The sequence below is a fragment of the Mercenaria mercenaria genome, chromosome 15, assembly GCF_021730395.1.
Source record: "Mercenaria mercenaria strain notata chromosome 15, MADL_Memer_1, whole genome shotgun sequence".
NCBI lineage: Eukaryota > Metazoa > Mollusca > Bivalvia > Venerida > Veneridae > Mercenaria > Mercenaria mercenaria.
Window position 1 is genome coordinate 57,098,807 of NC_069375.1, and position 27,262 is coordinate 57,126,068.

The 27,262-nt window shown below is 33.8% G+C and overlaps 1 protein-coding gene across 1 annotated transcript; it reads left to right on the forward strand.

Moving 5' to 3' along the window:
* Nucleotides 1-4,906: 4,906 nt before the first annotated feature.
* Nucleotides 4,907-13,550, forward strand: LOC123566182 (nose resistant to fluoxetine protein 6-like). The gene is made up of 12 exons (XM_053524261.1): nt 4,907-5,005; nt 5,796-5,886; nt 6,500-6,682; nt 7,687-7,854; nt 8,862-8,958; nt 9,270-9,368; nt 9,858-10,023; nt 10,268-10,341; nt 11,722-11,848; nt 12,003-12,189; nt 12,588-12,730; nt 13,217-13,550. The coding sequence occupies exons 1-12, from the start codon at nt 4,907-4,909 to the stop codon at nt 13,337-13,339; spliced, it is 1,557 nt and encodes a 518-aa protein (XP_053380236.1). The 3' UTR covers nt 13,340-13,550.
* Nucleotides 13,551-27,262: the final 13,712 nt, after the last annotated feature.

The window sequence follows — 27,262 nt, forward strand, 5'->3', positions numbered from 1 at the left end:
ATGGAGAGTATTAAATCAGTAGCATCAAATCTGCTTTTTGTTTTAATTTCATTCCATTTCAATGCATGAACCTTTCATTTGATGTCGATTTTGAGCATGCAGAAGCAAGGAAATACTCTCGAGTGCACGTTGTTGAACGTTTTAGATACTTTTCCGGACCCAGTGTTAAAAAACTCCAACTAGTTTATTTTGGAATTCTGGGATTCATATAATCTTTTTATCTGCCTTAATTACAATATGTAATCAACATAAGTAGTCCTGCAGCTGGTGCTTATTCTCTTGGTAAGCGCTTGCAATGACGTTGCTCATTACTATTTTTCCCAGAAAATTGAATGCATCTTTCGGTAAGTTTACACGTCAAGAAGTAATGCTTGAAAAACGATATACAAATACAAACATAATTTAAAACTATATATTTACACAAAAATACACAGAGAAAGAACAAAGCCAAATCAAACCAATAAAGATAGACAGTTGGCCACCGCTATGGAACGGTTGAAGACAAACTCACGGCTGGGTAGTTTAAATCGGCTTATCGTGTGCAAAGAACTTCACCCTTACCATGGTCCAAAATCGCAAAACTGTAAATAAAGGTTATCCGTGTCAGCTGAATCCTTACTGTTCTTACACAATAGCCAGCTAGATCCCAGCAAATCTGCTCAAACAGAACTGTAGATTTTGTCCGTTAAAAGTATATTTCATCAAAACAAACCTCTCTTCACCGAAACCATTGAATAGGGAATACTTGTAAAATCGAACATTTGACTTTCTCCTGTAAAAGTACATTCTATCACAAATAAACCCTCTGAACCCTGACATGTGAAAACATTCCAAAACCAAACAATTGTTTTTGGCTTGTAAAAGTACATCACATCAAAAATAATTCATCTTTACCGTAACCTCTCAAAACTGAACTTTTCTTTAGATCATGAGACTTTCCGGCTTAGGGGGTTCCTACTACATACAGGGATTCTTAAAAGTGTAAATGTATTTATTTCATACAAAATTTGTATGAAATAGGTTTTTGAAAGATTTCTAGTGACTTTTTTCTAAACAAAATATATGTTGAATCAGCTATTTTATATTTCAATAAAATCTTAACTGGCAGTTTTCTGTATTTTCTTGTCAATAAATGATTTAAAATTACAGTACCACTGTTAGAAGATAACTTATATATGTGCCACAATTTAACCCGTTATTTCACAATCGTATTTGAGTCAGTTTTAATTATCTCATATCACATGGCTAAGTTATAAATAGTGTCTGATAACGGGTTGTATAATTATTGCATTTGTTTTATTTATCGTTTAATTTTAAAATAAAATCCTATGTCTGTGAACAAAAAAACGACAAGTAATACTTTATATACATCGCCTTTGTTTGATTAATAAATAGTTCTTTTGCTATTATAAGAAAGCACTCACACAAAACTATGTATAAGACAAGTAAATTATTATTTAGTATTTGTATTTGTAAATGTATGTTTGCGCCAGCAGAACGCAAATGATACAGTTGATTATTTTAAAATACCTCGAAACGCCCATGAAAAGAATGTAATGGCTAGGAAATATTCCCGTTAAGAGAACAATTCATCAACCGAGCATTTACATCTGGACTGGATTCGATAAGCCGGTATGACGTCAGCGGGTGGTGTATGTTGCTATTGAGAAATTTATTGATTAGCGTAGTTGGCCATAGTATAGTATTTGCAGTATTCCTCCTTCATCGCCGATATTTTTCAACAAAACGAAATCGTGCTTCTTCGCTAACGACTGAAATGTTTCAGCAAAGAACACTTTAGATTGTACTTCCCAAGCTTTATATTCACTTATTCTTTCATTGCAATGGAGCGACGAAAACTAAAGTCACGGTGGTACAACATTGCTAAGGCTTGTAATATCATGTGCGATTCCAAATCGTGTCGATTGGTATAGCGATAATTTCAGTAACAATCGAAAACAATTCCATCAGCGTAAAAGGTATTCACATGCTATATATTTTAGATTTTCGTCTGTTAAATTTCAATTTTTGCGTAAAATGTATTTCACAGACAATGTATATGAATTTTTGCTCTGTGATATTTCAATTTTTGTCCAAGTTGAAACCGTCATCCTGTCCTAACCACTGAACCGATTCGATCGCGGAATACCTCAGATTTTCGATCACAGGCTTAATTACTCTGATATGCTTCATTGCAATGGAGAGACTAATACTTATGTAACAGTGTCCCAATAAAACTAAGGCTTGTAATATTGTGCGCGGTTCTGAGTTACGTTCAGCTGTATAACCATGAGTTTTGTGACAGACTGAAACATTTCAGACAGAAGTGCTATGTATTTTAATTTTAAAATTGCACATTCATCATTTCAATACTAGCCCCTATTTACCGGAAACCTCTAAATTCGTTATTGTTTACTATTCGGCTTAAAGGGGTTCCGTTGTTTATATGGATTCTGCAAACTATCAGTATATATTTATATCATAAAGTATTTGTACAAAGTAGACATTTGAAAACGATAATTCTAGATAATTTATTTCGTACAAAAATTATGTTGGATGAACTATTCCATTCTCAGTTTTTAAAGATAAAACTGTCATTTTTCATTCATCCGGATAACATAGAATAAAAGCTGGAATCGGTATGCGGGAATGAAACTCTTGTTATGAATTTATGGTAATTAACCTGTGAGTGCATTTATCAAAACCTCAAAGTTACTATTTTTCTAAAGATAAACTATAAAATGGACATGTTTGACAAAATAATTGCAACAAACTCTCCTAATATCAGCCTGTATTTTGGGGGTTTTGATTATTGACAGAATATTTCAGAATCAAGCACAGGGACCTGTACATTACATTTCACCATATTATAAACCGTATGTTTGTCTAGGACTCTGAGGAGTTTCTTTAAAATCTACACAGTAGAAAAATTTCTATTCGCAAAAAAATGATATCATGATGTTGTGATTTTCTCATAAACACCCATTATTAAAACTTTTGTAATGTTCAATTTTGTTAAATCAGTCAAGCGAACGATCAAGCACACGGCCCATTCTGTTTTTTTTTATCAAAATTTCTAAGTATATTGTGAAGTTTTAAAAAGTCAAGATTTAATCAAATGCTACATTGTAGAAAAAAATATCCGAACAACTTTGTAACCTTATTTGAAGGCTGATCTAAATAGATGTGCCATAATTTAACCCGTTATTTTTTACAATCATACACTATCGAGAGTTGAGTGCAGTACTGCTGTAACTCCTTTTAAACAAAGAAGGACTTACGGCAGTATTGCGCTCAACCTTCGATATATAACTTTGAGTCAGTGTGTGTATGTTATTATCCCATAAAATATGATACGGGTTCGTTTCTAGTACTTTTCTGATAATGGATATATTAATATTAGCCTAGTCGCATTGATCATTCAGTTTTGAATGTTGATTGTGTGTGCATTTTAAAGAACGTAAAATTTTAGTAACGGATACTATATATATATACGTCACCTTCGTTAGATTTTAAAATCAGGTGAATGTATTTATTAGGAGCTATGTATAAGACAAGTAAACTATTATTGATATTTGTATTAGTAAATATATGTTTGTGCCAGCAGAGCTCAAATGATACCGTTGATTACTTTAAATTGCTTCGACATGCCCATCAAACGAATGAAGTGGCTAGAAAATATTCCCGTGAAGAGAACATTTCACCAACCGAACATTTACATTTGACGAGCAAGCAAGATGGAGTGATAGTACGTGCGGAGGAAATACTCGCGTCTGGACTGGATGCAGTAGGCACGTATGACGTCAGCGGACAGTGCCTAAACCATACAAAGCTATTTATAGAAGCTTTAACACGACGAGAGCTTTGGGCTTTTAGAAATTAATGTCTAATACAAATATTTAATACTATTTTGTAACATTCAAATCAAGGGTGGTTTATCCATTGTCTTTCTCGATTGTTCTAATACAACAGAAGTAAACTAGAAAATATGTATTTTTGTTGTTGCTGATGATTCTATTACTAAAAGAAATGAAAATATACTTCTCTTGTTTTTTAACTCAGTGATTTTGAAAGTTTATCTTCAACCCAGATATTTCCTGAAGATCCCTTGATCACATAATAAAATATTTATAGATTCTGAAAAAAATATCATGGAAAGAACAGATGGCATTAAGGAAAATTATGTTGTAGCATTATATGTAATATTTTATATTGGTTGCCATATTTGGCAATGACACAGCGATTGCCAGATAAGCAATGATATATTAATTGCCATACTTTACAGTGTTAGTGTGGAAACCATAATTTGCTATAGTATAGTGATTGTCATATTTGGCAAAGGCATCGTAATTACCACCATTGGAAATGATAAGGTGTTTGCCACAATTGGAAATAGTTAAGTGATTGCAACAATTGGAAATATATAAGACTTAGTGATTGCCACAATTGCAAATGATTAAGTGATTGCAATATTTAGCAAATTGGAGAATGTCCTTTCCCTGCAATATCACGCGGTGTATGCATGAATCAAAATGTTGTATCAAATATAAATCTCGGCATCTAATGCTATCTCACCAGGTTGTTTTATAACACTTTATCTCAAACATTATATCTACGTTGAACCAAAACATGTGACCTCTATTGACCTTAAAGTGTGCACATTTAAGATATTTGAAACAGCTGTTTTACATAATACAGTATGTTAATAGATAACACATATGACGTATATGTATATTTGCAATATCAAAATAGTGCGTCGTTTAATGCTTTGACTACTATTTTAACGGTAGGTATGAAAAAAGTGACACCCTATGTACTACACAACACATTCATGTCGAAACTCTTGGTAGAGATGCAATTTCTGTAGAAATTAATCTGTATTTTATATTTGTCAGTGATCGACGCGATGGGAACACCAGATAGTGACCTTCTAGACTTTCATACAAAATGGATAGGCAACTGGGAGGAATGCCTCGCAGTCCAAGCAATCGAGTACGAGAATCCAGTGAACAAGACGGGACCAAGTTACCCTTACACCGGAAAATATTGTTTTGCATAATTTCCCTTAGGATCTGCAGTAAGTTTCAAACGATAGTGAAGTCTTGCATGTTATTAAAGTGTCCCCTTTGTAGTACTTAAAACTTGCGATTTTTTCAATTATCACGAAGATACATTTTCTAAAATGTGTCTGTTATCACTACGCCTACGTATATGTTCACAGGTTATGGTCAAATAGTACTATTGTATTCTTCTTCTTAATCACGTCCTGTAAATAAACATATTAGGTTTCAGAGGATTTGGCCGAAATAACCCCAATTATATGCAAAAAAACATAAAATGACACAAAACTATGTCGCTTACTGTCAATAGCCTAGGTGACAAATATAGCAATATCTGCGCTATACATTACCCGAATAATATCCACAAATTACCCCTCCTCCAACCCTTCTGTAAAACTGTTTTGTCAAAAATCGATAAAAAAAATCAATAAAATGTTAAACCTGTGACATTTAAAACTTTTTTTATATTTTCTGTCTGTGTTTTAAGCATCAAAATATGTTCTTTATATTCCATGTATAGTAAAGTTCTCTAAATTTGACTTGCCTTATTGTTTCATTCCGGGGATTGGGGTGCAGATTTTGGCCAATATCCCGTACCTCTTCGTCATTGAATGATTATTTAACTCTACTAAATTATTTTATTCAAAATCAGTAATGTTTTACTATGAAACCATTCAAATTAAATTCAAATATAAAGTTACATTAATTCAATTCAATCTTCCATTTTATTTTCAGGCAGAGTTTGGGCAAGTAGCGGCCTTGATGATCGGCATGTGTTATCCCGACTCCTGTAGCTCCGCTGACGCAACAGCCTTAGCTAAATCACGTACGCAAAAATAACTTACGTCATTGTTTTAGTGTAGTAATGTACTTGATAAAGATATTATTGTTTCCTTATTAATTCTTTGTAAAAATCAACTCTCAAAATAGTCAAATTAGTCAAGTACGCTTTTAGAGTATTCTTTATTTGATTTTCTTGACTTAAGAAAAGCGTTCCATTCCATCAATTTCATACATGCGTTACAATTTAGAACTCCATTTACTTTTTAGCTCAGTAGGGAGAGCGCAGATCTACGGATCGCGGGGTCGTGAGTTTGATCCTCGGGCGGGGCGTATGTTCTCCGTGACGATTTGATCAAAGACATTGTGCCTGAAATCATTCGTCCTCCACCTCTGATTCATGTGGAGAAGTTGACAGTTACTTGCGGAGAACAGGTTTGTACTGGTACAGAATCCAGGAACACTGGTTAGGTTAACTGCCCGCCGTTACATAACTGAAATACTGTTGAAAAAAAAGCGTTAAACCCAAAAACAAACAAACCTTTTTGTAGCAGTGTTACTTCAGTTTAGGAGACATTTGATTTCACATTCTTGTTGGTTGGTGAAATAAGAAAACCCAATATATTGCTTAACGATATACCATATATTGTTGAATAAAGGATCAGAATATGGCTCTATCCGTGAAGTGAATTATGGACATATTTCAAATCGTCACGTGACTGTCGTTACGGAATCAACGCCGCTTTACATTGATGTGGGTAATCAGGACTTGAAGACTAGTGACATAGACCATACTGAACAGAAAATGAAAAAGAAAGCATCAGATGGAAAATATCAACCAGGTAATTCATAAAGCAGTATCTACAATTAGCATTATGATAAGACCTAGAGATTAAAAGATTAAAATATATATAGAAACACCTTTTCTTCCCGGACCAATTTCAGTTGCATACCATCGTTTCACTAAGATAAAGGAATGATTTTTGTGAAGCGTGTCGGAGTTTATATCGTCATATTAAGTGTATAACATCTTACCAAATAATATAAGATGATATTTGTAAGAAAGAAAACGGAATATTACTTTCGGAATATTACTTTCACCTTAGGAAATAAGTGAATATATTTGCCAATTAAATCTTGGAATTACAGACTATAACTTAGCCAAGAAAAGCCAAATTGTATTTTATTGAGTATGTTCACGAAAGTTAGTGAATTATACAGCACTTTTACCAGGCCTGTAGCTTCGGCTTAATCGAAACTCTGTTTTAAAATATAATTGGATTGACTCCAGATTTCCAAGATACCAGAAATACTAACAACACGATTGTTGCAAAAGTCAACTAGATTTACAGGAACACTTACCTTATTGACCACCTGTACTAAGCAACCACCTGCCATAAACAGTCAGTCAGCTAACTTCCCGAATTCACATTTTGTTCTTTTTTCCCCCTGGCTTAAGAAAACAGACTTAAGCAACCCCATCTCGCCTCTCCCTTGACTGCAAATTAATATAGAATGGACTGTAAAGGAAGAAACTTTGTAATCTTACTCATATTTTTTTCTTGAAAATCTGATTTTCCTTTGGATACAAATATGTATAATGTGCAAAGTATTCGTGTATCAATCTGCAAATTTATTGCTCTTTGTGCTTACCTTATTGTAAATGACATATAATTTCAAGATTTGTAGTTTTAAGAAAAAAGAGAGTTTTCTACTGATTTTTTCCGCTACTTTAAAAGTATTCCATAACATTTGTAAGAAAATAAACTTTAAACCTCTTGATAAAATGATGTCATATTTGGTCGTTAGGACTTGATTTATATATATTTCTTTTCATTCATTCCAGGAACTTTGGGGAAGTTGCTATTATCATTCTCTGTATACTCAAATGCTCCAAAGATTTTTAATACAAACCAACCTGCCGGAACATTGACCAGCGTGAATGGAATACGCTTCGTCAGTATGACATGGGTTATATTAGGACACACGTATGACTTTGGGCTCACCTTAACCGGTAACTTGCATTTTACACCATTTGGGCTCTGAAGTTGATAGCAGTACAAGACTGACGATCTTTTGTAAAAAAAATATGTACAAATATTAAGTACAAATAAACGCAAGCACCAAATGAAGACGAACTTACCTCAAAGGAATTCATAAAATAACATGAAAATCGGAGAAATTTGTTAAAACATATTTGCATTGATATATCTGAAGATAGTCTTCATCCTACTATCGAGTGGTTGCAACTTGATCTTCTTTTACAAAAAAATTGCCACGTTTATACCTCGTGATGTATGTCCTGTTTCGATATTTTCATCATTATAATTGACTGTAGTAAAATATCCTCGTGGAGCATAGAATGCAATCAGACAAATAAAATCAGACTCCGATGAATGTTGAAGAACTGTGCGACACGCTTCTTGCCCCTAACAGAATCATCTTAAGGTGATCTCTTTCGTAAACGATATTGAACAGACTCCACGATTTTAAAGAACCTAACATTACAGCAACACTGAATCCAAGAATCGGGTTACTTGATAAGGCCACTGGTTGGTACCTAAAGACTGTTGTTATTTGGATCAGTCAAATCTGTAAAGAGATTCTTTTAAGTAAGGATACATGTACCTGTACTTGCAGACTCATGAAACCTTGATGTGTGCAGATATTTAGAAATAATAAGTAGCAGAACCATGTTTTGATATAATTAAAGACGAAGAATATATACACCTACGAAATGGTTTCACGAGAGTGTAGATAGATTTAATTATTCTATGCGACATATTTACGCGTGATTTAATGAATACGAAAGTGTCCTTTATATAAGGTAAAAACAAAACGATGGCACCTTTTCTCGGCACATGTATGGTCCTAAATAATATGTCGATGTGACGTCAAAAGTGCCATGTTTAAAAAAACAGAAACAGGTTTTGTCTTATAAGAATGAACGTATGTTTTAGCGTTGTTAAAGAACTATGTGCTTAGTCTGAACATTGATATGGTTTACCTTTTTTACTACAGATAACGTCGCTACATATTTTCCACAACTGATGAAGAGATTCACATTCCAAGCAGTGTCTAATGCCACAGTCTCTGTTGACACGTTTTTCGTTCTGAGGTAATTAAAATGAAATATCTTCGAATTATTATTTAAATTACCTTTTATTATTTAAATTACCTTTTAATATTTGTAATAATTCTGAGTTATAAATATTAGTTATTTCCGTTTTATAGCTGATTATTTTATGTGAAGACAAAACAATGTTTCTTGTCATATTACGTTCCTTCCATATCACCAATTTAAGTTAAGAACCAAAATGATTGCGTAAGCTTTGAAAGTGTGGTGCCTTTGCAAAATTCAAGTGTATAGATTTTATAGGTCTTTTTAACTTTTAAATGTTTTAATTACTAATATACTTTATTTTTCAGTGGGCTATTGGTATCATATCTTTCGTTACGTGAAATGAAGAAGAGTGGAGGAGCTCGCAGATTTAAGTGGGGAATCTTTTACTTCCATAGATTCTGGAGGTATTAATATATAAGTTTGATTAAACTAATAAGAAATGCATCATTTATTAAAAGAATTATTTTTTGATATACTGATGTCTACATGACATATACTGCATGAGTTAGTATCTTGATAATATACCGACAAAGGGTATTATGTTCAATACCTTATCCTTACAGGTAAAGATTTATGTGGCTAAGTTTTTCTCAATATTTGGGAATTTCAGGCTTGCAGACTTCAAAAGTCTATAAAAGTCTATGCCACATGGTAACTTCTGACATGCCATCTAACTTGTGACAATTTATTAAGGAATATTTAGTTTAATATTGGTCAACTGAGAATATAATTAAGGTAGGATAAATAGGACCACAATGTCATATACTCTATATATGAAACAAACTGATGTCCAAAACATGTTGATTTCACAAAAATGTCTTTGTCATTAAAAGATACACAATCTATTTCTTCTTGCACTAATATTTAAATCGTTTCTGTACATTTGATGTTAGGCTGACACCACCATACATGCTACTGCTCATGTTGTATGTGCCAACATTTAAATACTGGGCAGATGGACCATTCTGGCCACAGATAGGAGTAGATGTCGATGAATGTAATGACGCGTGGTGGACTAATTTGTTGTATATCAATAACCTTGTCAGGACTGACAAACTGGTACACAAGTTGTAAATTGTATATGATGTGTAAATTTCTTACAGTCATATTTCATTTAAATATTTCTTTGTGGTCATAGAAGTGTTAGAATTCCCGAAATATATATATATCTCACAGTAATATAAGATTACTAGAAAATAGCGCATCTAAATGGCTAACTAGCAGCTGCTTAGTTATATTGTCGTAGATAACGTGCTAAATAGATTTGTGTTTGACATATATATTTTCTTTTTTTTTTTGTTAGTGTACGGGATGGAGCTGGTACCTGGCGAACGACATGCAGTTTTACGTGCTGAGTCCTGTTATGCTTATACCTTTATATTAGAAAATTTGCTAATTTTCTTATGTAATACGTTCCAAGAATTGTCCGTCATTTTCTTGCTTTCAATATTTTGTTAGGTCAGTGTGATTTAAATAATATGTTTTATTTGTAATATGTATTAATGCTGCGCAAATTTCACGTTTTCGTTAAATGCACACAAACACAAATCTTTATGTAGTCTATAATAGCAGACTCGGTTTGATTCAGACTGTTCATGACAGGTAATGGAAAATGCAGCACCCTTATCGCCCACTTGCATCGGCTTAAGCGGAATCTCTTTACACAGATATTGAATGGACTCCATGATCCCAAAGGACCAGAAAATATAACAACATCGAATCCAAGTGCGAATAGACTTTTTTACGGCCGCCACAAGGCACTTAAAGGTTGCTGTTGTTTTAGTTAATGAATTCTAAAAGAAAATCCTTTGGTAGCATAGAAACCAAAGCAAATAATTACAAACTCGGTTTGATCGAGTCTGTTCATGAGAGGTATTGGAACCTCTCACGCCCCCTAGCACCGGCTTAAGCGGAATTCTATTAAAAAGATATTGAATGGACTCTGTGATTCCAAAGGACTCGAACATATAACAACACCGAAATAAACTTTGATGAGTATTTTTCAGAAAATTATTCATATGTAACCTGCTTGTCTTTGATTTTCAGATCGACGCTGTGGGGTACTATTTCTGCTTATTGCTGATCCTGGTAAACTTCATCAGGATATGGAGAAATCACTTAATATATTTCTGTTCCATCAAATATAGCCCGCCCGCTTAGCTCAGTAGGTAGAGCGTTGGTCTACGGATCGCGGGGTCGTGAGTTCGATCCTCGGGCGGGGCGTATGTTCTCCGTGACTATTTGATAAACGACATTGTGTCTGAAATCATTAGACCTCCACCTCTGATTCATGTGGGGAAGTTGGCAGTTACTTGCGGAGAACAGGTTTGTACTGGTACAGAATCCAGGAGCACTGGTTAGGTTAACTGCCCGCCGTTACATGACTGAAATACTGTTGAAAAACGGCGTTAAACCCATAACAAACAAAAAAAATCCATCAAATATACTCATTTAGCCTTCTTTATGAAAGCTTTTAGATTCACTTGTTACGTTTTTACGCCTCAATTTTAAATGTGTAAATGTATCTTAATTTAAACACATTTACCAAATGTAAATATATCAAAGGTCTATGTTAGTTGACCGTTCTAGATATGAAGAATCACTACACTAAGGCAAACTACAAACCCATCTTAGATACTAAATTATTTGTCCCTTATCTAAGTCCCTTATAATTTTTCCCTTAACAGAATTGATGGAATTTTTCAAGAAGATGGAATTATATAATATATATAAGACCATTTCATTTTGATATTTCAGTCAAAATGCGACTGATGCCATGGAAGAGATCTACATCAAACCCTGGGCTCGTATAGGACCATATGTCATAGGTTTTTTCACGGGCTATCTTCTATACATAACTGACTGTAAAGTTAAAATGTCAAAGGTACTTTAAAATGATATTTAAATATAGTTATCGAAACAAATATTTTTCAGTAATAACTGCTAAATAGAGACGACTAAAACATTTTGATCAATGTAGATAGTTGTTATTGTCTCCGTATAACCTATGAATCTATATTTTATCATTTCTATTACAGTTATTAAATATATTGGGTTGGCTTGTTGCAACAGGAGCCGCTTTGATGGTTTTTTATGGCCTATATACCCCAGACGGCTCTCCAAAATTGGGCGTTGATACACCCGCGCTGTATAATGCCACATTTAGGATGGCATGGGGAATGTGTGTTGCATGGGTGATATTTGCATGCACTTCTGGATATGGAGGTAATTCATAAGCGACTGGAAATAATACTGAATACTTTTTACGTAGTTTTTAACGGCTATTGACAACCAAAATGGGGACTGTTTAAGAAGCGCTCCTTACCAACACATTATACGAAAGGAAATATTGATGCCCCCTCCCCTTCAGAAACGACTAACACCTTCTTCCAACCAACATCTATCAGAGATGACTTTTTAAATGTCATTAGTATTCATTTCGCCTGTAGGTTCATTCAGAGACATCTGAGACCATTATCCCCAAAGACTAATTATAATTATGATATAAAGGAAATCAGAAAGCGTTTATTGTTCCAACAATAATGTAACAAAAGAAACTTTAAACTATGATTAACTTTCATTTTTCATAGAATTATGATAGCAGAAAGTCTGTTTATTTTCAGGTCCTGTAAATAAATTCTTGTCATGGCGAGCAATTATTCCACTGAGCCGACTGACATATTGCGCCTACCTGGTACATCCACTTGTTTTATTTACATATTATTATAGCAGACGAACACTGATGAGATGGTATGACCTGGAGCTGGTGAGTAAATTGTTATGGTGTAGGGATAGAGGTTCAGATTTATGTAATCGAATCTCATTTAGAGCATTAATCAGTCGCAAATAGTAGTTATCTTCTTCTTCTTCTTCATTTTCTTCATTTTCTTCTTCTTCGGACTGCTGAGAAGACATCCTTGTAGTCCGTTAATAGCTCAATTTATTTGACCTAAGATTTTTACGTAAGTTTGAAGAATTCTGATACAGTCAGTAAATTATTCCTATTACCATCTTATAAAGGAAAGTTATTAAATCATGAACATTTGCCACCTGTTTTTTTTTCCGACTAGCAAATAGTGGGACTGAACATTTGAACATACCTGTTGGATGTTAATTAGTTTAAATAATTTTGTTTTCAGTTTATACAGATTATAAAGTACTGGTAGATTGAAATTTTCTCTTTTTTTCGCTTTTAACATTTTAAGTAAGTTTTTAAGTAAGATGAAATCAAGACTATAATATCTTATTTCAGATTTATCTTTTCCTTGGTCACTTGTGTGTATCCTATGCAGCAGCTTTCATTATATCATTGGCTTTTGAATCTCCTATGATGGGACTGGAAAAAGTTTTGGTGGGGAGGAAAAAGAACAGTTGATAACCATTTCAACAGAAAGACATACAAAGTGCAATATTGCGGAATGTTCAGATTTTATCAAGGGGATATTTGTATATTTTGTTTTAATACTTTGTTAAACACTTCTCTACACTTTATAGTTTTACATGACATTGGATATTTTGTTTTAAATTTTGTATGAACGGTGTTCGGTATGAAATGATTAAACTCAGATAAATGGCTACTGTGGTGCTAAAATGTGTAAATATGACATTAGGGCTTTTATGCAGTAGAATTATAAAAATATGCATGATGGTATCATCACTCATTACAAATTAACTGTTTACAAGAATGCACTTTGACATTTCGTGGAAGTATTGACGGCTTCCGATTGTATTATTATACTTCTTATACATTTCTCCAACTGTGATTCATTGAAATATTGTGCATGTTTGTTAAAGAATGGAGAGTATTAAATCAGTACCAGTAAAGCCGTTTTAATTTCAATCCGCCTGCTGAATCCTTACTGTTATTACACAATAGCCAGCTAGAGCCCAGCAAATTTCCTCAACTAGAACTGTAGATAAACTAACCCCTCTTCACCGGAACAGTGAACACTTGTAAAATCGAACAGTTGACTTTCTCCTGTAAAAGAACATTCTACCACAAATAAACCCTCTGAATCTTGACATATGGAAACATTTCAAAACCGAAAAATGGTCTTTTACTTGTAAAAGTACATCAAAACTAAACCACCTTTACGAAACCTCTCAATACTGAACTTTTCATTCGATCCCGAGACTGTTCGGCTTAGAGGGTTTCTACTACTTACAGGGATTCTTAAAAAGTGTCACTGTATTATTTCATACAACAGTTGTATGAAACAGATTTTTGAAAGATTTCTAGTTACCTTTTTCTTAAGCAAACATATGTTGAATCAGCTATTTTATAATTCAATAAAATCTTAACTGGCAGTTTTCTGTATTTTGTTGTCAATAAATGATTTAAAATTACAGTACCCCTGTTAGAAGATAACTAATGTATGTGCCACAATTTAACCCGTTATTTCACAATCGTATTTGAGTCAGTTTTAATTATCTCATATCGCATGGCTTAGTTATAAGTAGTTTCTGATAACGGATTATGATAACTATTGCGTTTGTTTTATTTATCCTTTGAAAAAATCCAGTGTCTGTGAACTAAAAACGACACGTAATACTGTATATACATCGCCTTTGTTTAAGTAGTTCTTTTGCAATTATAAGAATTCACTCATACAATACTATGTATAAGACAAGTAAATTATTATTGCTATATGTACGGATAAATGTATGTTTGTCCCAGCAGAGCTCAAATGATACAGTCGATTATTTTAAATTGCTTCAATACGCCCATCAAACGAATGTAGTTGCTAGAAAATATTCCCGTGAAGAGAACAATTCACCAACCGAGCATTTACATTTGACGAGCAAGCAAGATGAAGTGATAACACGTGCGGAGGAAATACTCGCGTCTTGACTGGATGCGATAAGCCCGCATGACGTCAGCGGGCAGTGTCTGCTGCTATTAACAAATGGTTTATTGATTGCCGTCATGGGCAATAATATAGTGTTTGACATAATCCTCCTTTCTTCGCAGATTTTTTTTCAGCAAAACGAAATCGTGTTTCTTCGCTAATGACTAAACTGTTTCAGCGAACACTTTAAATTGTACTTCCCAAGCTTTATCTACACATATTCTTTCATTGCAATAGAGCAACGAAAACTAAAGTTACAGTGGCCCGATATAGCTAAGGCTTGTAACATTATGTGCAATTCTAAATCGTGTTGAGTGGTATATCGATATTTTCAGTAACAGACGAAAACCATTCAGCAAGTGTAAAATGTATTTCGCAGGCTTTTCAGCTGTAATAGCATGATTTTTTTTGACAGTCTGAAACATTTAAGACATTGCAAATATACTTCATATGCCTTGTATATTAACATTTGCTATGCAAAATTACAGATTTTTCTCACCAAAATGAAGTCCCTATTCGTCTCTAACAACTAAACTGAACAAAGAATATCTGAAATTGTACTACCCAATTTTCATAATCGGATAAACTTTCAATGCAATAGTGTCACGATGACCCGATATTGCTAAAGCATGTAATAGCGTGTGCTATTCCACACCGTGTGGTATATCGATAAGATCAGCAACAGAAGAAAACAATAAAACAAGTGCAAATATGTATTTTACAGGCCATGAACTTTTGGTCTGTAAAATTTCAATGTTTTTCAAAATTGATACCGTTTTTCTGGCCTAGCCACTGAACGGATTCGACAGAATATCACATATTTTAGACCACAAGCTTAATTCTACAGATATTCTTTCATTGCAATGAAGAGACTTCTACATAGTCAGAGTGGCCCAATATTATTTACATTTGTGATATCGTGCGCGGTTCTGACTTGCTTTCAGCTCTATAAGCATGAGTTTTGAGACAAACTGAAACATTTTAGATTGTGGAAAAATACTTCATAAGATGTGAATATTAATTTTGGCTGTGCACAATTACAAATTTTAGTTTTCCAAAATGAAATCGTCATTTTAACGGCTCAACTGATTCAGCAAAGAACACTTTCAATAGTACTTACAAAGCTTTATATTCAAATATACTTTCATTGCAATAGAGCGTCGAAAACTAAAGTCACGGTGGCCCGATATTGTTAAGGCTTGTTATATCATGTGCTATTCCAAATAGTGTTGAGTGGTATATCAATAAGTTCAGTGACAGACGGAAACGTTTCAGCCAGCGTAAAATGTATTGCAGAGGCCATGTGTACTAAATTTTGGTTGAGAAATTTCAATTTTTGTCCAAATTGAGCTCGTCATCCTGCCCTAACCACTGAACTGATTTGACAGAGGAATACCTCAGATTCACAGGCATATTTACACAGATGATATACATTCAGTGAAATGTTAAAGCTAATACTTATGTCACAGTGACTAAGACTTGTCATATCGTGCATATAAGCTTGACTTTTGTGACAGATTGAAACATTTCAGTCAGTGGAAATATACTTCATATGCCTTGTATAATAACTTTCGCTATTGAAAATTACATATTCTTTCAAACAAAAAGAAACCGTAGTACTTCCCTTACAACAAAAGTGAATAGGAAACAGAACACTTTTAATTGTACCTCCCATAGTTAATATTCACAATTTAATACATTCATTCAAATGAGCGACAGAAGCTAAAACCGCGTTCAGCTGTTATACTATAAGCATGAGCTTTGTGACAGACTGAGTCATTTCAGACAGTGGAAATACATCGTAAGATTTGTATGTTAATTTTGGATTAATTAGAGATTTTGGATTAATTAGAGATTTTAGTTTACCAAAATGAAATTATCATTCTTCGCTATCGACTCAACTGATTCAGCCGAAAACATTTTAAATTGTACTTTCCAAGCTAAATATTCACATATTCTTTCATTTAAATAGAGGGACGAAAACGAACGCCACGATGGTTTGATATTGCTAAGGCTTGTGATATCATCTGCGATTCAAAATCGTGTTGAGTGGTATATTTGTAAGTTCAATTTGATCATGCTACTATATGTGTTTGTCTCTCTCTAGCATTTAAAACATATATGTTAATAAAGCTTATGATCTATAAAATTGGGGGTCTTCAAGGCCGAATCAGTAAAAAATTTAAGGAAGGATGACGATGTCGATTTGGAGTAACAAATTAATATCTACAGAGCAAATGTTCCTCTACGTTGCATATAACAGATCTATGGCACTGGTTAATTTTTTCAGCTTTCACAAAACTCATCCGTATACAACTCAACGCAAGTAGGAACCGCACTCGATATCATTAGCCTTTTTAGTATCGTGCTGCTGTCACGAATGTGATTGTCCCTCTCTATCATTTAAAAATATCTTTGTTTTTAATGTTGTGATCTACAATTTGAGGCATTTCACTGCCGATTAAGTTAATTGGTTATGCGGCCAGGATGGCGGTATCAAGTTGGAGGAAAATTTAATATTTATAGCGCAAATGTTAATATACGTTGCATATGAAAAATATATGATACTGGGTCACTTCTTTCAGCTTTCCAAAAACTCAACGCAAGTATAAAACCGCACACGATATTATCTCCCTTAGTAATATCGTTCTACTATGACTTATGTGTTTGTCCCTCTCTAGCACTGAAAATATATAATAATGACTTTAATATGCATGTAACGTATATTAACATTTGCTCTGTAAATATTAAATTTTACTCCAAATTGATACCGTCGCCCTGCCCTAACCAGTGAACCAAATCGACAGTAAATTGTATATCACAAATTTAATATCAATGATATATATTCAATAATAGAGAGGGACAAACACATAAGTCTCAGTAGCACGATATTACAAAGGCTTGTAATATCGTATGCACGCGGTTCCTACCTTCATTGAGTCGTATACGGATGCGTTTGGTGAAAGCTGAAAAAAAAACTAGTGAAATATATCTTTTATATGCAACCTATAGTAACATTTGCTCTGTAATTATTAATTTTAGATCAAAAGTTTAATACACACAGATATGTTTTCAAGGCCAGATCAGGACAAAAACTTAGGCCATAATAGCCCGAATTACTAAGGCATGTAATGTTGTATGAGGTCCACATTTGCGTTGAGTCCGATACGGATGAGTTTTGCGAAAGCTGAAAGAAATCACCCAGTACCATATATTTTCATATGCATGCAACTTATAGTAACATTTGTTCTGTAAATATTAAATTTTACTCCAAATTGAAACCGTCGCCCTTCCCTAAGCAATGAACCGAATCGGCAGTGAAAACGCTCAAACTGTAGAGCACAAACTTAATTTCAAAGATATATCTTCAATAATAGAAAGGGACAAATACATAAGTCACAGTAGCCCAATATTACAAAGGCTTGTAATGTCGTGTGCACGCTGTTCCTACCTGCGTTGGGTTGTATACGGATGCGTCTTGTCAAAGCTGAAAATATTAACTAGTGAAATATATCTTTCATATGCAACCTATAGTAACATTTGGTCTGTAAATATTAGTAGCCCGAATTACTAAGGCTTGTAATATCGCGTGAGGTCCTCATTTGAGTTGAGTCCAGTACGGATGAGTTTTCAAAAAGCTGAAAGAAACCACACTGTACCATGTATTTTTCCTTTGCATTCGGCATATAGTAACATTTTCTCTGTAAATATTAAATTTTACTCCAAGTTGATACCGTCATCTTGCCCTAACCAATGAACCAAATCGGCAGTGAAAACCCATTTGCTCTGTATATATCAATTTGTAACTCCAAATTGATACCACAATCCTCCCTAAACACTAAACCGAGTCGGCAGTAAAGCCCCTCAAATGGTAGAACAAAAGCTTAATACGCGCAGATATGTTTTCAAGGCCAGATCGGGACAAAAACTTAGGCCATAATAGCCCGAATTGCTGAGGCATGTAATATCGTTTGAGGTCCTCATTTGAGTTGAGTCCAATACCGATGAGTTTTGAAAAAGTATATAGTAACATTTGCTCTGTAAATATTAATTTGTAACTCCAAATTGATACCGCCATCCTCCCCTAAACACTAAACCGAGTCGGCAGTAAAGCCCCTCATATGGCAGATCATAAGCCTAATACACACGGTTATTTTTCAAGGCAACATCAGGACTAAAACTTAACAATATCGGGTCATGGTTGCCCGAATAACTAAGGCATGTAATATCGTGTGAGGTCCTCATTATACGGATGAGTTTGTGAAAGCTGAAAGATATCACCCAGTACACTTGCCATAGGTAATGGAATACTTGGCATATTCTGGGGAATCATGTCTGTCATTGAAAATATAGAACCAACAATTTGTTAGCAGTTTATTTGATAAGGTATTGTTTTATAAATAATACACCAAAGCTTAAACGGCGTACTCTGGCGATCAATTAAGTAGGATTGATAATCATAACAGTAATAAGCTTTAGAAATAAACTTGCGGGATCATAATATGGTAAGTAAAGTAATGTAACATTTCTTCATATCTGAGCTGTTTAGCATTATAATTCTATTTTTAGATCATGTATTAGAAAAATATAAACATTTTTTTAACTATAATGTGAAAACAAAAGAGTTAAAAAAGGTCAGTCAATGAACTGAATAGGCAATGAAACCCCTCAAATTGTGATCCGTAATAAATAACAAATTGAATGCAAATGCATATGAAAACGGCAATCTCTTATATTCAAGAAACGTACATGGGCCATAGTTTGCTATATTTAAAATGCTGGTGCCCAGAAGCGCAAATGTGCAATTTATTGGAAAAGGTGTCATTGGAAAGAGAATATGATCAGCTAAACAGAGAGATCTTTGATTTGTCGTTAAGCAAAAAAAGGACTGCCTTATCAGTATCACTCTCTCATAATTATGGCCGTAAATTGATGGTTTTAATTTTTCAAACGATGGAGGAATTTATGTGAATTAAAACCGCCATCCAGCCCTAACTATTTTACCGATTTTGCAGCGAATTCCCTCAAGGTCTAGTCCAGAGTCGTAATACATAAGCTTTATTTTCATTACAAACACTTGTGCTGCAGTGCACCGATATTACTTAGGCTTGTTACTTGCGTGAATTGTGCTTATATATATATTATCACTTGTTTCACCAAAATATTTACCATCTGTGTACCTTTAAAGAGCTAGGGAATCTGATTCAAGCATTTCTATATTACTCGTAGAAGTCCTTAGTTTTTCAGACATAATAAATAGCAAATTTAATCAAATGTTTATGAAAACAACAATCTCTTCTATTCAACGAATGTACCCGGACCATATTTTGCTATACTTAAAATGTTGGTGCCCATAAAAGAAAATGTGCAATTTATTGTAAGAGGTGTTGTTGGAAAGAACATAGGACCAGCTAAACAGAGAGACCTTTGCTTTGTCGCTAAGCAACAGGCTAAGACCAGGACTGCCTCATGAGTATAACCCTCTGATAATCATGGCTATACATTGATGATTTTAATTTTGCAAATGGTGGAGGACTTCGTGTAAACTGAAATCGTCATCCAGCCCGAACTATTAAACCGGGTTTGCAGCGAATCCCCTCAAAGACTTACCAGTGTCTTAATACACTTTTCACTAAGGTTTTTACCACTTGTGTACCTTTAAGAAGCTAGAGAAACCGATTCAAGCACTTTTGTGTTACACAGCAATAACTTATTCATAGAAATCCTTAGTTTTATAAATATCATAAATAACAAATAAATTGAATGCAAATGCATATGAAAACACCAATCTCTTCTATTCAGTAAATGTACCAGGGCCATATTTTGCTTCTATTTAACATGCTGGTGCCAAAAAACGCAAATGTGCCATTTATTGTAAAAGGTGCCGTTGGAAAGAGCATAGGATAGGCTAAATGGAGAGACATATGATTTGTCGCTAAGCAAAAGAGAAAGATCAGGACAGCCTTATGAGTATATCTCCCTCATAATCATGACCGTATATTGGTGATTTAATTTTGTAAATGATGGAGGAACTTGTCTAAACTGAAACCGCCATCCAGCCCTAACTATCTTACCGATTTTGCAGCGAATTCCCTCAATGTCTAGTCCAGAGTCTTAATAAGCTTGATTTTCATTTTGCAGCAGAGCAACAAACACATGTACAGATAATACTAAGGTTTTTAATATACTTTGCTGTTCTCACTTGCGTTGGGCCGTGCTTATATAAAATATCACTTGTTTCACTAAATTATTTACCTCCTGTGTACCTTTAAGGAGCTACAGAAAATGATTCAAGTATTTTTTATAAATTACACAGCAATCAGTTATTCGTAGAAATCCTAAGTTCTATAAACATAATAAATAACAAATTGAATCTGTTTCTATAGCTCCTTAAAGGTGCACAGGTGGTAAAATATGTTTTTCCAACAGTATTTAACCCTTCACTTGCAGGCCGCCTAGTTGTTATTTGTATTTAAGAACAATACCAAAAATATTTTGTCCTGTAATCTCATGATATAGGTCTTGTCTATCCGTCTGTCCGTCTATCTGTAACCTTTTGGCATGCATTGTGTGATGCGTTTGTGGATGAAAATAAAGACAGACACCCGACAGAATAGACACGTTTCAAGACAACATCCCTTATAGAATGAAATTCTACAGCAGTTTATAACGGATATGTTCACAAATACATTGACACTAGTTGACAAAAAGTTAAAAAGACTGCAAGTTTAGCGCAATAGTGAATAAAGAACTTTTATTTAATTTGGCAGGGGTAATTTTTCTACAGTTGTTAAAATTGGTGTCACAAATAAGGACAATATGCATACATTACAGGATGTAAACTAAAACTTTCAAATCGTACTTTCAGTCAGAGAACATGTATCAATTTGTAAAAGAATTTCTTAACATTGTCATGTCAATAGGAAAAGAAAATATTTATCTAAATCCGGAGTTCCATTTGGATCAAGTCAAGTGATCTGTCGGGATTAACGGGCATTTGTTTAAATGATTCTTATTGCGTATAAGACATGCAGTTCAAGTCTACAAGTCAACATTAATAAGATGATACAAACTGAGTCGGTCTAACATTTCTAAACGACCCCACTCCTAAACGAGCATTATCTCACCGAAATGCAGAAATTCAACAAGAACTATTTGGGGAGGATGATTATGTAGTTAACAGCACTGTTGGTATTTATATACAGAATAACTATAAGTACAATATACAACAAGGCCCAGAAGCCTAAGAAAAATAAAACATTGTTCATTGTTTTACATTCTGTTTTTATTTCCAGGACACCGTACAACCCGGCAACTGCGACCGAACGTTAGATAAATATTTACTGACATTCTTTTATTCGTTAACAAATTTTATACAGAGTTATAGAGTGAAGCAACACGTAAGAAATTACTTATTTTGCATTATTTTATTGCTTCTGTCGGCTTTACTTATCTTTCGGTATTGTTTTTTTTTTTTACAGTATGAGATGGCAACACTGTCTGCCTACAAAAGCGTGGGTTATAAGTGCTAGCTAAGCGCTCCTTCAAATAAATTTATCGAAATTTGAAAATTTGAGTAAGAATATTATAGAAAACAGACATTTGTGATCTTGATGGTATATTTACGGCTGTGCATTATTGCCGTGCAAAATATATTTGCGGTTCAGAAGTAGCAGTACTAGTTTTTAAGTAGTATTTTAAAACAACATAAGTAAATTTTGCTGTTTGATATGTGTACTGGTCGCGCGTATGCAGAATAGCAGAATATTATTCTTTATTTCTGTAAGAACCTCACGTTTTACAGGTTTTACAACATCCAAATAATTAAGCCATATAAAATGTAATTTTAGAACAGTAATTTACGCGTATGGAACAATTTGATTACATTTTCGGACAAAGTGTTATAAACGCTTATTATTATGTATGGATGCTTGTGTATGAAATATCGTTACGTCTGTTTAGTCCATTAACACACGATAAGTATACTGCAAAAGAATCTCAGATTCGGAAGGAGTTGCTTTTTTCCGGTTACTTATAAAAATAACTGACTTGAAAGAACTTTTTTCGAGAAACAAGCTTCAGTGCTCTGAAGTTTTACCATATTGTAGATAAATTACAATTTTTCACTTAGTTAAAATTTATTTTAAATGCGTTTTAATATTATTACGTAATTACTGATTTTCATGTATGAAATGCCCAATTGTACTTGTATTTCGATCTGAGTTTCTGCAGAAGTGACCAGACCGTCCAAGCGAGCTCTCTTGCAAAAGCACATTGCATTCAAATGGCAGCTCGCAACTTTGGTCCCCACATGAGGAACTGTTTTGCCGATATTGATTATTGAAATCCTCTCATCAAATTTTATAAGAAATTTTCAAACGGAGTACTGGACTTCATGCCAACTCATATGTCCAACTATGATCACATTAGAAAGAAAACCCTAATAGTTATTGGGTGATGTTTCAAAATATGAAATATGAAAAATGATATTTCTCGTAGCTCAGTATAGTATCATTGTGTTTGCGATTTGGGAAATTCAGTGTAAACGTTTTAGGTTTATTTATTATTTTTTTGTCGTTTTTATTTTCTTTTGTTTGTTTTGTTTTTATTTTTTCGGGGGTGGTGGACTAATTTCGAAACTTGCGACAGACTTATATTTCAAATTATTACAGCCCTTCAGACTATCTCTTGTTCAAACATATAAGTTTGTGAACAAATGTGTGTCTTCTTATCGCAAAAATCAGGTGTTCAAAGAAGATAAGAGTTGAATTGTATCTCAGTGCTTTCTAACAGAGACAGATTTTAACGATTTTAAAACTGATATGATCAAATAATTGGGAACACAGAGTGAATTATTGCTACATGTAAGTTACAGAAGTTTGTTGATGAATTACAAATCGTAAGTGTATATCGCAAAGTTGTTAATTTTATGTTAGTTATATAAAATCTCATTGTCATATAAATAACAAGCTTATCTTCATGTCCATGATATGTTATAGATAAAGTCAGCCTCATAGGGTACTTTAAAATTGGTCAATTTTTTTCAATGATAAACATTTAGTATGGCATCTCAGTTTCATGACATTGTACTGAATTTCTATCATTTTTGAAGATTTTTATCCGTTTACTTGCATTAGGAGCGTAGACGCCGACAGTCAAACTTTCCTACCATGTGTATGACGTCATTTGACAGTTATGTTTCATTCAACGTCATTATTGTATATACTGTGAAATCATTAATATTCGTGGGGGACTAATTTTCGTGGATTTCGTTGTTGCGCCAATCCACGAAATTTAACCCCAACGAACAAGTAATATTTCCATTCATCTCACGTTCAAAAGTTGAAATCCACGAATTTATATCCCCACGAATTTGTCGTTTAGACCATAACCACGAAATTTCATGCCCACGAAATTAAATGATTTTACAGTATGAAACCCATTTCTACATGGAGTGCAAATGCTCTCCTAAAGTCGCAAAATATCTCCCCTGCATAATTTATACATATAACTTTATACAATTTTAAACTAATATAAGCAATAAATATAACATTAAAATATGTTCATAAATAGTTTGAGCTTGAACATTAACTTTTTAAATTAAATAGAAGAAAGAAAGATTTAAGTAGTCTTTTTATGTGAATACAAACACATGTCGCATTTGGTCCAGACGATTATTTAAATCTGAACATGGAGTTCTTGAAATTTAGATCTTTTCAAATGGTCTACGTCAGATATGTCTTTATCAAGTATGATTAATTCTCTATTTAATTATATGTTTTAAGCTAATATTAAGGTAAATTGTAGACAATAGCTGGAGAAAGTGCCCAGAATTTGAGTAAAACCTTAGAAACAGCGACAAGTAGAGTTCGAACGCAAAATTAATGTTGAGATGGAGTATAGTTTATTCGTTTGTTTTGGGTTTAACGCCGTTAATCAACAGTATAAATTATTATATTATTATTATTTTACCAGATTTATATAGCGCCCTTTTGCATGATAAACACGTTCAAAGACGCTTTACATATAGAAACGTCAGCCACACAGGACGCGAAAATATATATCAGTCATGTGACGGCGGGCAGTTTACCTAACCACTTCCAGAGTTCCTGGATTCTGAACCAGTACAAACCTGTTCTCCGCAAGTAACTGCCAACTTCCCCACATGAATCAGAGGTGGAGGACTAATGATTTCAAACATAATATCGTTTATCAAATAGTCAAGGAGAACATACGCCTCGCCCAAGGATCGAACTCACGACCCCGCGATCCGTAGACCGGCGCTCTACCTACTGAGCTAAGCGGGCGGGTGAGTAGGATTATAGATGAGGATAAGATAGTGTCAAGATAAGGTATTTATGACGCCGATAAGACATATTACATTACAACATAAACTCTGAAAGATATGAAAGAATACATCGATCTAATCCGCCCGTCTAAGGAATTTTCCAATCGCCCATCACCACCTTCACCATGCATAATTTGTTAACCAACCTCACGTATTGATTATATATTTGTAGAAAATACCTAGGTTACCTGCTGTATATCTAACATCCTAAGCATGGTGCAAGCATAGACGGGTAAGTCAAGAATTATGTTGTGCTAGCAAAGACGGGTAAGTCAAGAATTATGCTGTACTAGCAAAGACGTGTAAGTCAAAAATTATGTTGTCCTAGCAAAGACGGGTAAGTTAAGAACTATGTTGTGCTAGCAGAGACGGGTAAGTCAAGAACACTATGAAATAGATAAAATATTAGCCAAACTACTTATTTCATTTAATGTCTTAAAAACGAAAACCAATAAAAGAATTGTTATATGTTTATTCATTACATGGTGGTGGGTATACCACATGCACTGTTTATGGAACTTCTGTGAACTATATCCAGTTATTGTTTCGAAATCATGATACCATTCAATGTATTTAACAAATTGAATGTTTCATTTCGACATGTTTTCTGAATACATTTCAGATTTCGTATTTACTATATTGTTGACTCTGGCAGTCTTATTTACTTCAGGTAAATCAATAACATACTAGAAAGTGCTTTCATTTGGTATGGTAAATGTAAATAAAATATTGTATGTGAAATATACAGCATCGGTCTTCAAAACGTTAGTAAGGCAGAATTTTTTATGTAAAATGCAGGTTTGGAGCTGTACATTTTATGCTCGACTATCCGGAGAATAAGAAGGGCTACTGTGCTCGCCACGCTGTCATCATCGGCATCGGCGTTGCATTCAGCTTAAAGATATCACTTATTTGAACTAGGTGTCTATGTCTTCAATGTAATACACCTTGTTCTTAAGCTGAAAGTTTGAGCAAAGATGTTTGATTTATCACTTGGTGGCAAAGTTAAAACCGAACAAGAATAATGTCTTGTTCTCTATGTATGGCCTTGTCCTTTGAGCTAGGGGTCATGGTCTTGTGCGCCACATGTCGTCTTGTACAGGAAACAAAGGTGCCAAGTAATATCAAGAGTTATGGACCGGACATAACAGACCCATTAAACCTATGACCTGAATGTGTGACCTTGACCTTAGAGTACTGGGATCGCGAGACATAAAACCCCATTATGGTAAATATTTGTGCCAGATAATATCAATAAAAAACCTTTTTTTCCATTTTTAAATTACATATATTCAATAACTTTCCTTACTGTTACATTTGCGGTAATACAGTGTTGTAACTTCCGTGTTCAAACTCTTATTGTTACCGTTATAGTGAAAGTCTGTACTGGGTGTAATGTAATTTATTCCCATTTATTCAATTTAAAAATGTTCAATACATTTATTCCTGTCTAAATGAAGGATAGTTTTGTAGATTTGCGGTTGTTTTTTTTTTTTTTTTTTTTTTTTTTTTTTGTTGTTTTTTTTTGGCATTTCACGAAATTTTATAATGATCTTGTTGTGTGATTATTCAAGGAACAAGCATTTAGGTATAGGTATTAGAAACTTAACTTTTCAGATTTAAATATACTTCCCATTATAACCTTTTGAATTACATTGTTAATCACAACTATATAGAAGTAACATTTTAAATATATGTTAAAGTTATAAAACAGTCTTAATAACAGAAACAGTGTATAGACAAAATGACTATGTACAGCTACTCTCAGTTATTTTAATTTCTTATTATAACAACTGAAGCTTCAGGTTGCTTTATTCCGTGTTGTGTTGTGAAAACATTTTCCAGTCAATTTGAAACAAATACTGAACATTAAATATTAATCTATTTTCAGTGGATAAATTCTTACATTTTTGGAGAACATACCATTCATGTTAAAGTTTGGATTTTCAGCCAAACGTATACCAACTTATGCGAAAAACAACACTTTTTATATTTTAAAGTCGTGAAACCATTTGTTAACTGTCATAATGGACAAACACATTAAGGTAGATACCCAAGGCCTGTGCAGCTTGTAACAGACTCAGTCAAACCTAGTCTGATT

Bases quoted from the DNA above. Each gene is read 5' to 3' on its own strand.
- LOC123566182 (XM_053524261.1), top strand. From the start codon at position 4,907: ATGGGAACACCAGATAGTGACCTTCTAGACTTTCATACAAAATGGATA. The intron at 6,683-7,686 runs GTAATTCATAAA...CATTCATTCCAG, and splicing joins AGATGGAAAATATCAACCAG to GAACTTTGGGGAAGTTGCTA. The intron at 11,849-12,002 runs GTACTTTAAAAT...TTTCTATTACAG, and splicing joins GTAAAGTTAAAATGTCAAAG to TTATTAAATATATTGGGTTG.